At 35.7% G+C, this 13,007-nt stretch overlaps 1 protein-coding gene across 4 annotated transcripts in view; it reads right to left on the bottom strand.

Annotated features, from left to right (window-relative positions):
* Positions 1 to 13,007, bottom strand: part of RC3H2 (ring finger and CCCH-type domains 2) — a 58,450-nt gene that overhangs the window by 6,132 nt on the left and 39,311 nt on the right. The window contains exons 11-21 of one of the 4 annotated variants that reach the window (XM_030858741.2): positions 12,755 to 12,969; positions 11,639 to 12,072; positions 10,880 to 11,050; positions 9,347 to 9,493; positions 8,806 to 9,019; positions 8,481 to 8,565; positions 7,825 to 7,906; positions 7,595 to 7,729; positions 7,234 to 7,341; positions 6,988 to 7,136; positions 1,097 to 6,366 (exon numbers count right to left, since the gene is read on the bottom strand). In XM_030858741.2, the coding sequence (XP_030714601.1) occupies positions 6,171 to 6,366; positions 6,988 to 7,136; positions 7,234 to 7,341; positions 7,595 to 7,729; positions 7,825 to 7,906; positions 8,481 to 8,565; positions 8,806 to 9,019; positions 9,347 to 9,493; positions 10,880 to 11,050; positions 11,639 to 12,072; positions 12,755 to 12,969 (1,936 nt within the window). In that variant the 3' untranslated portion in view covers positions 1,097 to 6,170. Of the gene's footprint in view, positions 1 to 1,096; positions 6,367 to 6,987; positions 7,137 to 7,233; positions 7,342 to 7,594; positions 7,730 to 7,824; positions 7,907 to 8,480; positions 8,566 to 8,805; positions 9,020 to 9,346; positions 9,494 to 10,879; positions 11,051 to 11,638; positions 12,073 to 12,754; positions 12,970 to 13,007 lie in introns of those variants that run through there. The other 3 variants (XM_060300470.1, XM_030858744.2, XM_060300472.1) reach the window with 3 other exon arrangements.

Genomic DNA, 13,007 nt, shown 5'->3' with positions numbered 1-13,007 from the left:
CTTCTCATCTGTAAAATGGTGACAATAATGGTTCTAGATGATAATATACCTACAGCACTTACAACTGTGTCTGGAACATATTAAGTGCTGTTAAGAGTTAGTTAAGCTATTCTTCAAACACTCCTTCCACTGTAATACTTATGGCTAAAATAGGTTCCAACCATCACCATCACCATCACCATCACCATCTTTGGAAGGTAGAATAAGACTTGAATCAGAAATCTGACTCTATTTACTTTCTAGTTACAAGGTCTTGGGCAAGTTACTTAACATCTCAAATACAAAACAGGGATCATAATATTTATAATGAAGGGCTGTTAGGATACAGAGTGGGTTGTTGTGAAGTTACAGTAGGTTCTCAGGTGTTTTCTCCCCTTAGCTCTGCTTGGTGAAATATTATTCAGCCTACAAAGAAATGCCCTTCTTTGAGGTCATTTCTCAAAGAAGCAGTTCCTCTGGCTCACTATCACTACCATCCACTCCATAATTTCCCTTTTGGAGTTTCCATATACCTTATACAAGAACATAGCTCACTGAGCTGGTTATTCAGATTTGTCTTTCCCATTTCTCACCCTGAGAGCTTCTAGAGAGAGGGCTTGTTGTTTCACTGACCTTCAACCCTAATGACCAGCACAGACAGGGGCTTAAAATTCATCAGTTGAGTGAATGAGTAAAACTACTCAAGGCCCAGTGAAAATGGTGTCTAGAATCACTCAGGCCATTTTCTGTTACATTCTGAGGTTCCACAGAACAGTCTTCATACTTCTGTAATATATTGCTTCATATTCGTTATTTATCTATTTGTCCTATTTTCTCCATTAGACTGTGAACTGCTAGTATTATCTACACCCTCATCTCCCATACAGAAAGTACTCTATATTGAATGAACAAAGTGATTGATTGAATTGAGGACTATTTCAACCTCCCTGGCCTATTCATTTCTTTCAGATCCTTCCCAGTGATGAATGCATGAGGCAAGGTGATTGTTTAAATCTTAAGGAGTAACCTGGTAGCTTAGTTAAACCAAAAAATTTACCAAGGAAGTCAAGATAACTAAAATGCACTATAAACTTAATATTGACACTAAACAAACAACTTTTAAGGTGGACAAATAATTTTATTTTGTGCATGCAAATACATGTCAAGTACTGCAAACTTTTTCCATCAATTTTCTCTCAAACACTGAAAATCATGATGCTCTATTCTGTGAACAGCCAAAGCTAATATCTCTTCACTTCAGTGCTACAGCAAAAACACACAGAATTCACTCTTTGCTATTCACTATCATCACAACCCTCATTGTTCCATCTCTGCCCTCCCCCCATATACAGGCCTTATGAATCCTAGCCTTCCCCCATTTAATCCTATTCCTATAGCACAAAGGGAAACATTACAATTTGGAAATTCAAATTGAAATAAATGGAATAGAATTTATTCCCATATATATTCCCCATTTCATTGTACAGAATTATTTTAAATTATAGTTTTAAATAGAAGCTGAGTATATGCCTTAAAAATGAGCATTAAATCCATCTTAGAGATGGTGCCTGCTTTTTACATGATGGGTGTACACCATCTTTAATTTCATTTACATTTCAATCGAACAATAGATTTGCAAAGAAAATGTCTAATACAGACGTAAAAATATTCACACTAGAGCTTCACAATCGGTTGTACAATTGACAAACAGGCCTCTTTTCCCAAACTTTCCAGCTAAGCAAATTTATAAAATGTAATCAATGCAACAAGAAAAACATTTCTCTTTCACTTCCAGGGAAAAGAATATGCAATAAACAGTATAAATGCAGACAGCAGTTGCTGCAAGCTAACCACGATACTCCCAAGTGGCTGTACAGTGGATATGTGCAGTACAAATAAAAGCCACATGTGTTGTATCACAACTACAGTATAATTGTTTGCCCAGCTAAGAGAATGCATGCACTTCCATGCCTTGGGTTATAAAGTGAGGCCTAATTCTTGACAGATTGATGGAATATATGCAAATGACCTTGGCTTGTGGCAGTACTAAGTGCAGCCAGTGTCTGTGTTCCACTGGTTTAAGGATATTTAAATTTTTTTATTTAAAAAAAGAAAAAAAAAACTGCCAATTTCAGACTTGGGGGAATAACTGCTCTTGGAGTAAAAACAGGACTCCACTCAAATGTGGGGTGTTCTGATTGGTGGCCTTGACTCCTTGTATTCCCTTGCCAGCAAAGGGATACAAAGAAACCACTACTATAAAGGAGTAACTAGCAAATTTATTCAATTTACCCAGAAAATGAGATACTCCTTGAGCATGTTCATTTGTGTTCTGCTTGCAGAAGGGGTTCTTATGTAGAAGGAGTTACAGTAAGTGATCCCATTAACACTCTTCATTCACTAAAACACAGGGAAAGTTCTTCCAGGAAACTAATACATAGTTGCAATGCAACTTTCCCCTTGAATAATGATTAGTCACCAATACTGGTGACAGTCTGCTCAGAAAATGACTCTAGAAGCTAGGGAAGAAATATTCAAAGTTGAAATCACATGCTGAATCTGATCATTACAAACGCCACCCCTGTTAACAAGATAACATGGGCTTTAACATCTAAAATGCAAAAGCAAGCTAGATGGTTTTTAAAACAATGTTTTCAAATGTTTAAATGATCCCATTTTTAATTCCTACAAATCACTGTGCATCTGGTAATTTTCTCAAGGCAGCATATAAAACTGGGATGTGCTTTATAAACTTAGAATCAACTTGAAACTTGAGTGAAAGTGACCAGATCCATACAAATGGAAAATTTCAGTTCTAGTATAGGTTTCTTTTACTATCCTCTTGTGAGAGTCAACAGTTACTAGGAAAAACATCAGTGCCACTGACCCATTGAAGTACCTTCTCTTGAAAATTACGATGCACAACTTTCATGCATGACGCTGGTTTACTAGATGGTATTGAAAGTAAGTCATGGCAGGAAAGGCAAAGGAATCTGCTTTGTTCAGTTACCAACTAGATGACATACTTAAGTAACTTTCCCAGGATTCCTAAGATGAAATGAGACCACAAAGAAAGAACTACTGATGCTACATCACAGTATCTGAATGAGGCACATGGTCTTCAGAATGGGACTAGAAATTTTTAAAAACACAAGAAGTCAGAACAAAACCAAAACCTCACCATTTTCCCACTTCCCAGACCTCGGATTACTTTTTCCTTATGAGACCATACACCACATATGCAGTTTAGTTGACAACATTACAAACTTCCTCTCCTATTGCTTTATATCCTTTGATTTCAAAAATATGTGCATCACAACATGTTGGTAAACGGTCAAATGACAGGGAATGCCCCCTATTTTAAAAAGTCACATTCTAGGTCCGATTTGTAATTTTTTCCTCTATGATATCATTAGGTACCTTTCATAAGAAGGATCAGATAAACTGCTCTTCCTTCTCAAATGGCAGAGAACCAATGTCTTTGTTTCACATCCAACACACCATAAGAAAGAGAAGATGATTACTACATAAAGGATGCAATACCGAAAAATCCCAACATAGAAACAATTCCTATGTTGTTAGTGAGGAAGAGAGTAAGTTTTTAAGAACAGGGAGTTACTGTTTTATGGGATCACCTGCTGCAAGACAAGCATTATTTTAATATAAATGTTCTGAGACATACCAATAAGTTGGCAGGTATATACATACACTGATGCAAATGTAATTTCACTGGACAAGTAGGCAAACACCTAAGCAGTTTATCCCAACCCCCTCCAGCAGAGCACAACCAAGTTTCAAAACTTCAATTTTAAAATTAAAAAGATAAGGTTAAATACACAAGATCAATTTATGTAGTATATATTCACCCTCAGAACGTGCTGAAGATGTTTTGCGTAGTTCTGTTGCACAGAGGGTTCTTTCCCTGAGGGCACATAAGGAGCTCTCAAACTGTTAATAGGTCTCTATTTTGTAACAAAATAGCAATTTTAAAATCTTAAAAAAAAATACATTACCTTCAACATGGAAGATCTCACTATTTAAATATCCATGAAATAGACATACTGGTTTGCATATCCTTTTGGAAATACAAACAGCAAATAAAGTACATTGGAAGCATTTCAAATGTAATAAGCGCATATTTATAGAAAGGTTCTGATATAAATTATATAACAATCACGTTCCTGTAATATCCTAGGCTAATTTATAATGTCGGAAATAAGTTAATGTAACATGGTTTAAAACTCTTGTTCCTATTCATTTCAGGTTACAGAGTGAAATAAATAAAATGTCCTTGTAGGGATGGGGGCACTGGCCATGGCAAAAAGGTACAGTACTAACCAAGGAAACTAAGTCAAGGCTACTGTGCTGTTATGCTACAAACAAACATCTTCATACATTTGAGTATTAAATAAATGTGTAAGATCTTCCATACTGACACCAGAATATCAAAACTACCCCTTTGTTTCTCAGGTATATTTACAACTTATCAGTCACCTTATGAGCATGTTCATTAAGACAGGTATCAAACACCAGTTATTTACTCATTCTGATCAAGAAATTTCAGGGAAATGTCAACCCTCCCGCCCCTGGAAATGTGCACAAAACTTTTTATCAAAATCTTATCTGATACAATGCTGTGGTTTTGTAAAACAACTAAATAGCTCAGACGACCAATAACATGATCCTGTTTAAGCATCTTGCTAGCAGGAAAAGCCCTTACATACAGTACACCTGGTGAAAGATCAGCTTGGCTTAAAATATTCCAGTACAATTTTCAGAGTAAACAACTTCACAGAAGTTAATTAAAAATAATAGTAAAAGTCAAACTAATCTTAAAGAAATGGGGGGAAAAACAAAGACACAAACTACAGGTAAGATCACCCAGAAGGAATGCCCAGCTTTTGTTTTCAAATGTTGACTGAAATTTAGGTTTCAATAAAATACCTCCCACAAATCTGGAGCCTGGCTGGTTGAACATACTGCATACTTTCAGATGCCAAGTCAAAACACTTTTCAGTCACATTTTAGCAGGGCAGAAATTATTCATGTTTTTAAGTATGAATAAAGGTTAGCCAATGTTCTATTATTACATGGTTCATAGTCTTATCAACCTAACAGTCAGAAAAACAAGGAAAATTAAACCCCAACATGAAGTAACAATAAACAATATTTAACCAAGATAATGCAATGAACATCCAAATTAATTAGTTTAAATTAAAAACCCAGCAATACCATCTTGTTAGTCAGTGCAAACACTACATACAGGGTTTTCTCAAGAAAGCTGAAAGCACCTGATTCTTTTGCCAAGTCATCAGATTCATAATGTACAGGCTTAAATCTGCATTTTAAAAAACTGCCATTACATTAGTGCATAATTTATCAAAATTGTAAAAACGATTCTGCATAACTTAGGAGAATTTAATATCTAGTACATCAGCTGAAAGACTTAGGCACTTGGTTATATATTTAATTACTTACTTCAACAAGTAGCCTGTGTATAAATATTAACAAAGCAGAAACTATTTTTGAAAAATGGAAAATTGAAAAAAATTTAAATGCTACAGATAAAAGCACTGCACCACACTCCTACATATAATGCAGTAAAGAAAGCTAGTATATAACCCTGTAAAATTCTATGGTAAGAACATCTAACTCCACTCTTCAAAATTTAAAAAAAAAAAAAAGAAAAGAAAAAAAAATCCATGCAAAGTCCCATGAAAAAGATAAATAAAGCAGCTGGAATGAGATGGAAATTTCTCTCAGTGAAACATAAAATAGAAATAAATAAGTTAATTAAGTCTACTTTCACTAGATGTATCATTGTAGGATCCTGCTAGTTTAATAACTGAGTTGTTAATTTTCTATAGAAGCCATTTAAAATAGGAAATGGCTCAGTTACTGCACCGGATTGCTACAAACTCATAAAAAGCTGCTTGAAGCTTAAGTTAAATGTCCAAATTCCAATCACTTCTGGAAAGTGAACGTGTTACCCTAGTAAAGTAAATTTTCTTTTTTTTCATAATGCTAATGCAAGAGGGCTTGAAGTATCAAAGAGTCCACAGGAAATGGATGCCCCCAGTAATATCTTTTTTTTAAAAAAAATATACATTATATAATATATATTATATATATAAAAAGCTAGTGTAAATGCTTCCATGGTATGGTCACAGATTTGAAAGATGAACCTCTTTTCAGCTGTTAACCATCTTCCCATTTGCAACAGGTTTCAAAAAGTCGTTTTTATCTTCAGACATAACATGAGTTTTCAGAATGAGGTTGCCAACACTGACAGATGTGGCAAGAGGGAGGCAACTCGCATTGCTAATGGCCACTGGGAGTGGCTGACTAAAGCAAGAAGTTACCGGCAGAATTGTTTTTTGCTCCTCCCTGGGAGAGAATAAATGACATTGAAAACAAATTAGCTTTAAGTGAAAACTTTTAAGAGTAACCATACATGCTGAATAAAAGTTGTAACACACTTGAAGAGCCCCTAGCAAAGGCATGTGTTTTTCACTAAAAAGTATCGGAGGTCACTAAAAAAGTCCCATTTTCCAAAAATTATAATAAAAAATTAGAACACTGGTTAATTCAAGGCCAACAAACTATCAAGTTCAAGATTAGCCCATATTTTTGGCAGTAATTATATATTAAAGGCCAAAAATATCTTAGCAAGATTTTTAAAAAGGGAAACCCTTCATTTAGGTTTTAGTTCTCCATTTTGTAGTCTTGATGTTTGGCTATCAGTTAGAGGAAGTATAACCTGATGCTACAGCAAAAAAATAAACTTTTATCCCAACAAAAAGCAAGTTTTAGGCTACTAAAATGGACCACTTGGTTAGTTAAAACTTAGTTCTCCTCTCCGAAAAATCCAGACTGACCAAATCATTGCCTTATTACGTAAGGTCTTCCCCTCATAGGATAAAACCAAAAATGAATTTAACAATGCATCTATTTCTTTTTCTTCATGCCCTATGCCCACTGGTTATGAATTTTATGTCTAACACTCACAGAATCACACGGTCTTCATCTAAACTCTGTCTCTTCTGCTCCAGGGGCTCCTTTTGGTGTTGTTGGACTGGATGCCCATTTTCTACTGCTGTTCCATTCAGTAACTGATCATTTTGAGAACTGATACCAAGCTGTATGTCCAGGATCTCCTATGAAAATAAAATGTTAATCCTTCAGTATGAAAGTATTCTGTACTTTAATTCCCAATGGAGTAAAGCCTCCTAGATGTGTGACTGCAGTACTTACTTCAATCTGTTCACCTTGTCCATCAGGTTCATCAGTATCAAGTGCTGAAAGCTCTAACTCTATATCCCTATCAGGCTTAGTATCAGCTGCATCTTCTGTATAATCATTCTGTAATTAAGAAAAATGGTGATTTCATATCTGTGGAAACTGGGGCTTCCCTTTTAAATTAAAATGGGAGTCCCAATGATTGATCTAAAAAAAGAAATCTGGGACTACAATTTTATTTCTACCCTTAAGTTTTAAAAGCAATCATCCACCAGAAAAAGCCAAATTTTGCACTAAGTAATGGCATAAAATAACATGCAACAGCAGCAAACAGCAAATATATTGGGCATGAAGCTGAGAGGTTCAGTTTCCTTACCTCTCCATTTCTCAGTTCAATTTCCTTGCTTAGAAGATTTAAGGTAAGGTGACGGCCTTCGTCCAGGGAATTCCACTTCTGTTGCATGGCCAGAGCATTGGCCTCCCTCTGAAGAAGCAACGAGTTACTCTTGGCCTAGAGGGAAAAAAAAGTAAAGTCAGCTTCCATCCATAACTTTAAATGTCATTCTATTTTTTAAAAAATTCAAAGCTGAGTGACACAGAGCCTACCTGCTGAAGTTCAATGCTCAAAAGGTCTCCAGTACTGGAATGCTTTCTATGACCAGATAAATCAGTAACAATGAATCTGTCCCTTTAAAGAAAAATATGTTCACTGTTATAAAAGTGAAATAAATGAAGCAACTAAAGCAGTAATGACTATATAACGACTATATATTATATATATATATATATATATTTTTTTTTTTTAAATTTATTTATTTTTGGTTGCGTTGGGCCTTCATTGCTGCGCGCAGGCTTTCTCTAGTTGTGGTGAGCGGGGGCTACTCTTTGTTGCAGTGCGCGGGCTTCTCATTGTGGTGGCTTCTCTTGTTGCGGAGCATGGGCTCTAGGCAGGTGGGCTTCAGTAGTTGTGGCACGCAGGCTTAGTTGCTCCGCGGCATGTGGGATCTTCCCAGACCAGGGCTCAAACCCGTGTCCCCTGCACTGGCAGGAAGATTCTTAACCACTGCGCCACCAGGGAAGTCCTATATATATGTTTTACATAACAGATCAACCCTGAAAGATTCAGTCATTATTCCAAATGTAAAATTTTTTCCAGAAATTTGTTATATAGCTAAAACTAGCAAAGCACAGCTCATGAATAACTGGGAGTAGGATCTGTACTCTGAGAATAGAGAATCCCAAAGAATTAAGCATAACGTTACCGTTCAATATAATGTGCTGATGACGTAGCTTCATTACCATATGAACTCCATCTTGAATCAACAGCATTGACATAAGGGACATAATCTATAGAAACGTAGAAAGAAACAATGATCAGAAAAGTGAAAAATCAAATATAGGTGTGAATGTATACTTTTCCAAAAAATCCATATTTTATCCAACTAGCCATGTTCTCCTGGCTAAGCCATTTAATTCTGAGTTTACTGTGGCTGTTAAACGGAGAGAAATGTTCTGTATCTAACAGAGTGAGGATTAAAAAGCACAGTGCTAGAACATATCAGGTGAAGTATTAGTTAAGTGGATCACCTGATACGCTGATAGGTTTAGTCGCACTTCCTTGGGAAGCAGTGGCCTGGACAGGATCCGTGGTATGGTAACCTGTACGGGAAGATCTAGAAATTGCACCCCATTTTGAGATGATAGGTCCATCACTAAAAGGAATTATTGGATCTTCTTCTTTTGTCCTTCTCTGAGTTTCAAATAAATGCACTCTTCTCTTAACATCTCCACTGTCCAGGTCCTGCATAAATAAAAGAAAATCAATAAAAAGATTGTTGGCAGTTACTTCAGCTAATAATACAAGTACATGCTTTCAAAAGACATTAAATTAAGTTTTCTGGTAAATTTAACATTAGCTGTATATCTCAATGATAACCCAACATCTACTTTAAAACACTCAACTATGCCCAAATAATTTAAACATTAAGTGCAATTTATTTCAGGCTTACCTAAATGTAACTCTGCTGCTTACAGATGAGTAACATACCAACGATATGAAGATGAAAGCATTCAATCATTCTAAAACTTGAGTCAACATGCACGACAACCCTTGCCCCCCAAATCATACCATTAACACAGCATTTGAATTAGCAATTACATCTCTGGGCTCTGAATCGATAGCATTTATACAGGAACCTATGGTGCCACAAGACCAGGGGGAATAATGGGAAAGATGATCTTCTTCAAATTTTGTGCCACTCACACTTTCAGAGAACTGATTAAAAAAAGAAAAAAAAAAAAAAAAGGCACAGGCAATTGGTAAGAAATTTAAATTTACAAACTTGTAACTAATATAAATTAACTATTATAGAATTCACAGCACTTTATAGTGAAGAATTAAACATTCAATAACTAATATAAAAAACTGTAATAAGTAACAAATAGTATTTATATTATTTGTATTTATATTACATATTAATAGAAAAGAGAATGCCTTCTCTTTTTTACTTTGTCCTTTAAGAACTCATAAGGAACCCCTGACTGATACTATACAGACCAATCAACAATTTATAGCATGCCCCTAACATGGTACAAAGTGCTCTAAAAAATGAAAAAAAGCAAAAGAAAACACACACATACACATACACAGATAAATACAAATACATTTTTATATTAAGCAAGTGGCAATTCTATCACTCTTGTCAAGATGGTTAGCTGCTTTGAAGAAGTACAAGTTTGATGAGATAAATTTGGATCTACTTTAAAAATTCAATATTTATGGATGGAAAAATACGATGTCTAGGATTACTTCAAAATAATCCAGTAGGAAGAGGGGGTACAAATGAAAGAAGATGGGCTGAGTTGATAATTGTGGGTAATGGGTACATGGAGTTTATTACTATTCTCTCTACTTTCGCATATGTTTGAAATTTTTCCTAATGAAAAGACTAGAAAAAATTTTATTTTAGTATCTCTAGGGATAGGAAATAAACCAGATGAATCAAAAAAAAAAATTAATGGTTTGCTCTAAATATAACAGTACTGAAAACAGCGTACATTAAAATAATCCTGGTACAAAAACTTGTTTTGAAATGATAACAATAATTAACAGTGATTTAAAACACCATAAATAATACAGTAGGCATTTCTGCACCTCTTGTGAAGTAGGGAAGAAATGCCTCAGATAGATCAGAATTCAAATCCAAGCTACTTACAGGGTGGTTGAATTTACTACTTGGGCAAATTACTTAACTTCTCTGAGTAGGATTCCTAACATGCAAAATATGGGTAATACCTGCCCCCTAAGGATTCTGTAAGAATTAAATAAAATAACTGCTTAATACAGTGCCTGGCACAAGTAGGTGCTCAATAAATGGTGGATATAAATCTTATTATTAATAAAAGCCATAAAAATAATGAGAACTATACTGCTGGAAAGATTTCTGAATTCTTGGTGGAAAAAGGACTGTGATTTAGTGGCCTTCAGAGTATCACAATGCCTAGCCATAGTGCTTACATACTCAGTGCTTATTGAATTAAACTCAACTGCCACCAAACCAATGCAAAATATCCAACATAGCTAGCTCTGGCTTGAACGAGTGCTCTGAAGTCAGTTGTCTGACCTATCCCTGCAACATCAAGTAATTAAAACCTTTCTTACATCAGTGCGGAAGTCTACACTGAATAGAGGAGAAGGTGGTGTTGGTGACTGTGTTGCCACAGGAAGAGTTGAAGAGACAAGAGGTGCTTTCTGAGTGTGGTACTGTGCCCACTGCTCTGGCTTTCTTCTTATCTGCTCCTCGCAACTGGTCTTCAAATGACCACAAGGTTCCTAAGGGGGGATAAAAGAAACAATCTTAATCATCTAGGGAGTGGTAAATAAATTTAACTATGCTCTGTGGAAATAATGTGAACATTTATTATATTGTTGGGACAAAAAAAAAAATACAGTAGGGAAGTCACCCTAGCCTATTCTCCATACACTTAAACGAAAGGGTTAATATTTAGTCAAATGTCAAAAGTAAAATCTGAGCGCTCACTTCTCTGGTTTAGGAAAATCATATGTATATACGTGGGGATACTAAAAATAGGCCCTATCTTTGTATTTTGAAGATTTCTTTTTACCTTCTCATCAGTTTTGTATCCAAACATAACATTTATTGAGCATGAATATGCATCAGGTCCAGTTCTAAGAGCTTTGCTTTTTCTGATTTAATCCTCACAACAGCTTTATGAGGTAGGTACTACTATGATTTCCATCAAATACGAAAAAACTGATATAGAGAAGTCAAGTAAAATTCCATAAGTCACACAATAAGTAAGTGGAGGAGCCAGGATATATACCTGAAAGGTCCAACACCAGACTCTAGAGTCTTAACAACTACACTATATCAGCATTCCTATTTCCATTATCACTTACCCTTGGTAAAGGCACAGTTGTCCTTGGCTCACTTGGTGGCTGACAAGCCACTGAATAATACCCATCTAATGAGTTATATCTTTCCCGCAAAGACGTCTGATACACAGACGAGTGCATCACGTCCATTGGAGGTAAAGAATTGCTTCTAATAATGTCATCTCGTTGGTACATAGGTGGGCGCCAGATGCGCCTGCTGTCGTACACAGGAGCATACATTCCAGAAGGTACTGGAGGAACTGGTCCATACGGCTGCGGAGGAGGAGGTTGGTAAGGAGAAGAATTCATTCGATCTCGAGGCGAAAATGTACTGTAATGATCAGCATATGGCATGGAAGCAGGTGGGAGGGAGGACTCTGGAACATTATTGGACCTCACAAAGCGAGGAACACAGGGAGCCACACCAGCTGGTACTGTTGGAGGTGGTGGGTAGTATCCTTGAAAATTGGAAAGAGGAATATTTAATGTAATCTTAGTAAAATTTAACATTTTGTAATGGTTTAAAGTCTAAAGCAGCCTTTAATGTTGGAAAATAAAATAACCTTTGAACTTTACTTTAGTTACCCCTGGTTTAGAAGACACTACACACTTTCAAGACACCACTATATGAAAATCATTAATGTTCAATAATTTGTTAAACTGCTCCTTAAAAACACTTGATGAGCTATTAACAGATGGCTGGTAAATTTCCTTCTAGGCCATGTATTGCCACAGGTTTTAGATTAAGTAATTAGTTACATCATTGATTCTTAACCTTTTGGGGAGCAGAGGTTAAAGACCTCTTTCATAATCTATATAAGCTGTGCATTGTCTTTCCAAAATTATACTTAAAGTATATATAAACCAAACATTTAGTATACTTATTTCAGAGGACATACAGAACTTACTAAAGCTCATCCATGGACCCTACATTTGATTCATAGGAATGAGAATCTTAAAACTACTGGTATGTAAAATCATAGATTCTTAGGACAGGAAGAAAACTTAGGGGTCATATAGTCCAAAGGATTAATTTTTTAATGTAGATTTTCTAGATAGATATAAATGATTCACTAACTTATTACAACAAATGTTATATTGTAGTTTCTTTTTTTCTTAGAATTGTCTAAAATTACTTACCTGTCTGTGGGTACTGTGGGACTTCAAAGGGTATCTGAGTCCTTGGATCTTGAAAATACTGAATGTTTTCAGAATGCTGAGGATATACTGGTACTCTAGTTATAAATGGGCTGGATTTTGGAGGCACAGAATTCAGCTCTGTTCCAACATTAGTGGGCCCAGCTGAGGTAGCCGCTATATTACTTACAGGAGTCTTGGGTGGAGAACCAATTTTACTGGAGAGAAAATTTAACAAGGGCAAATGATAAATCAC

The sequence above is a fragment of the Globicephala melas genome, chromosome 6, assembly GCF_963455315.2.
Source record: "Globicephala melas chromosome 6, mGloMel1.2, whole genome shotgun sequence".
NCBI lineage: Eukaryota > Metazoa > Chordata > Mammalia > Artiodactyla > Delphinidae > Globicephala > Globicephala melas.
The sequence above is the reverse complement of the archived record's forward strand: the minus strand, read 5'-3'. Positions and strand labels throughout refer to the sequence as shown.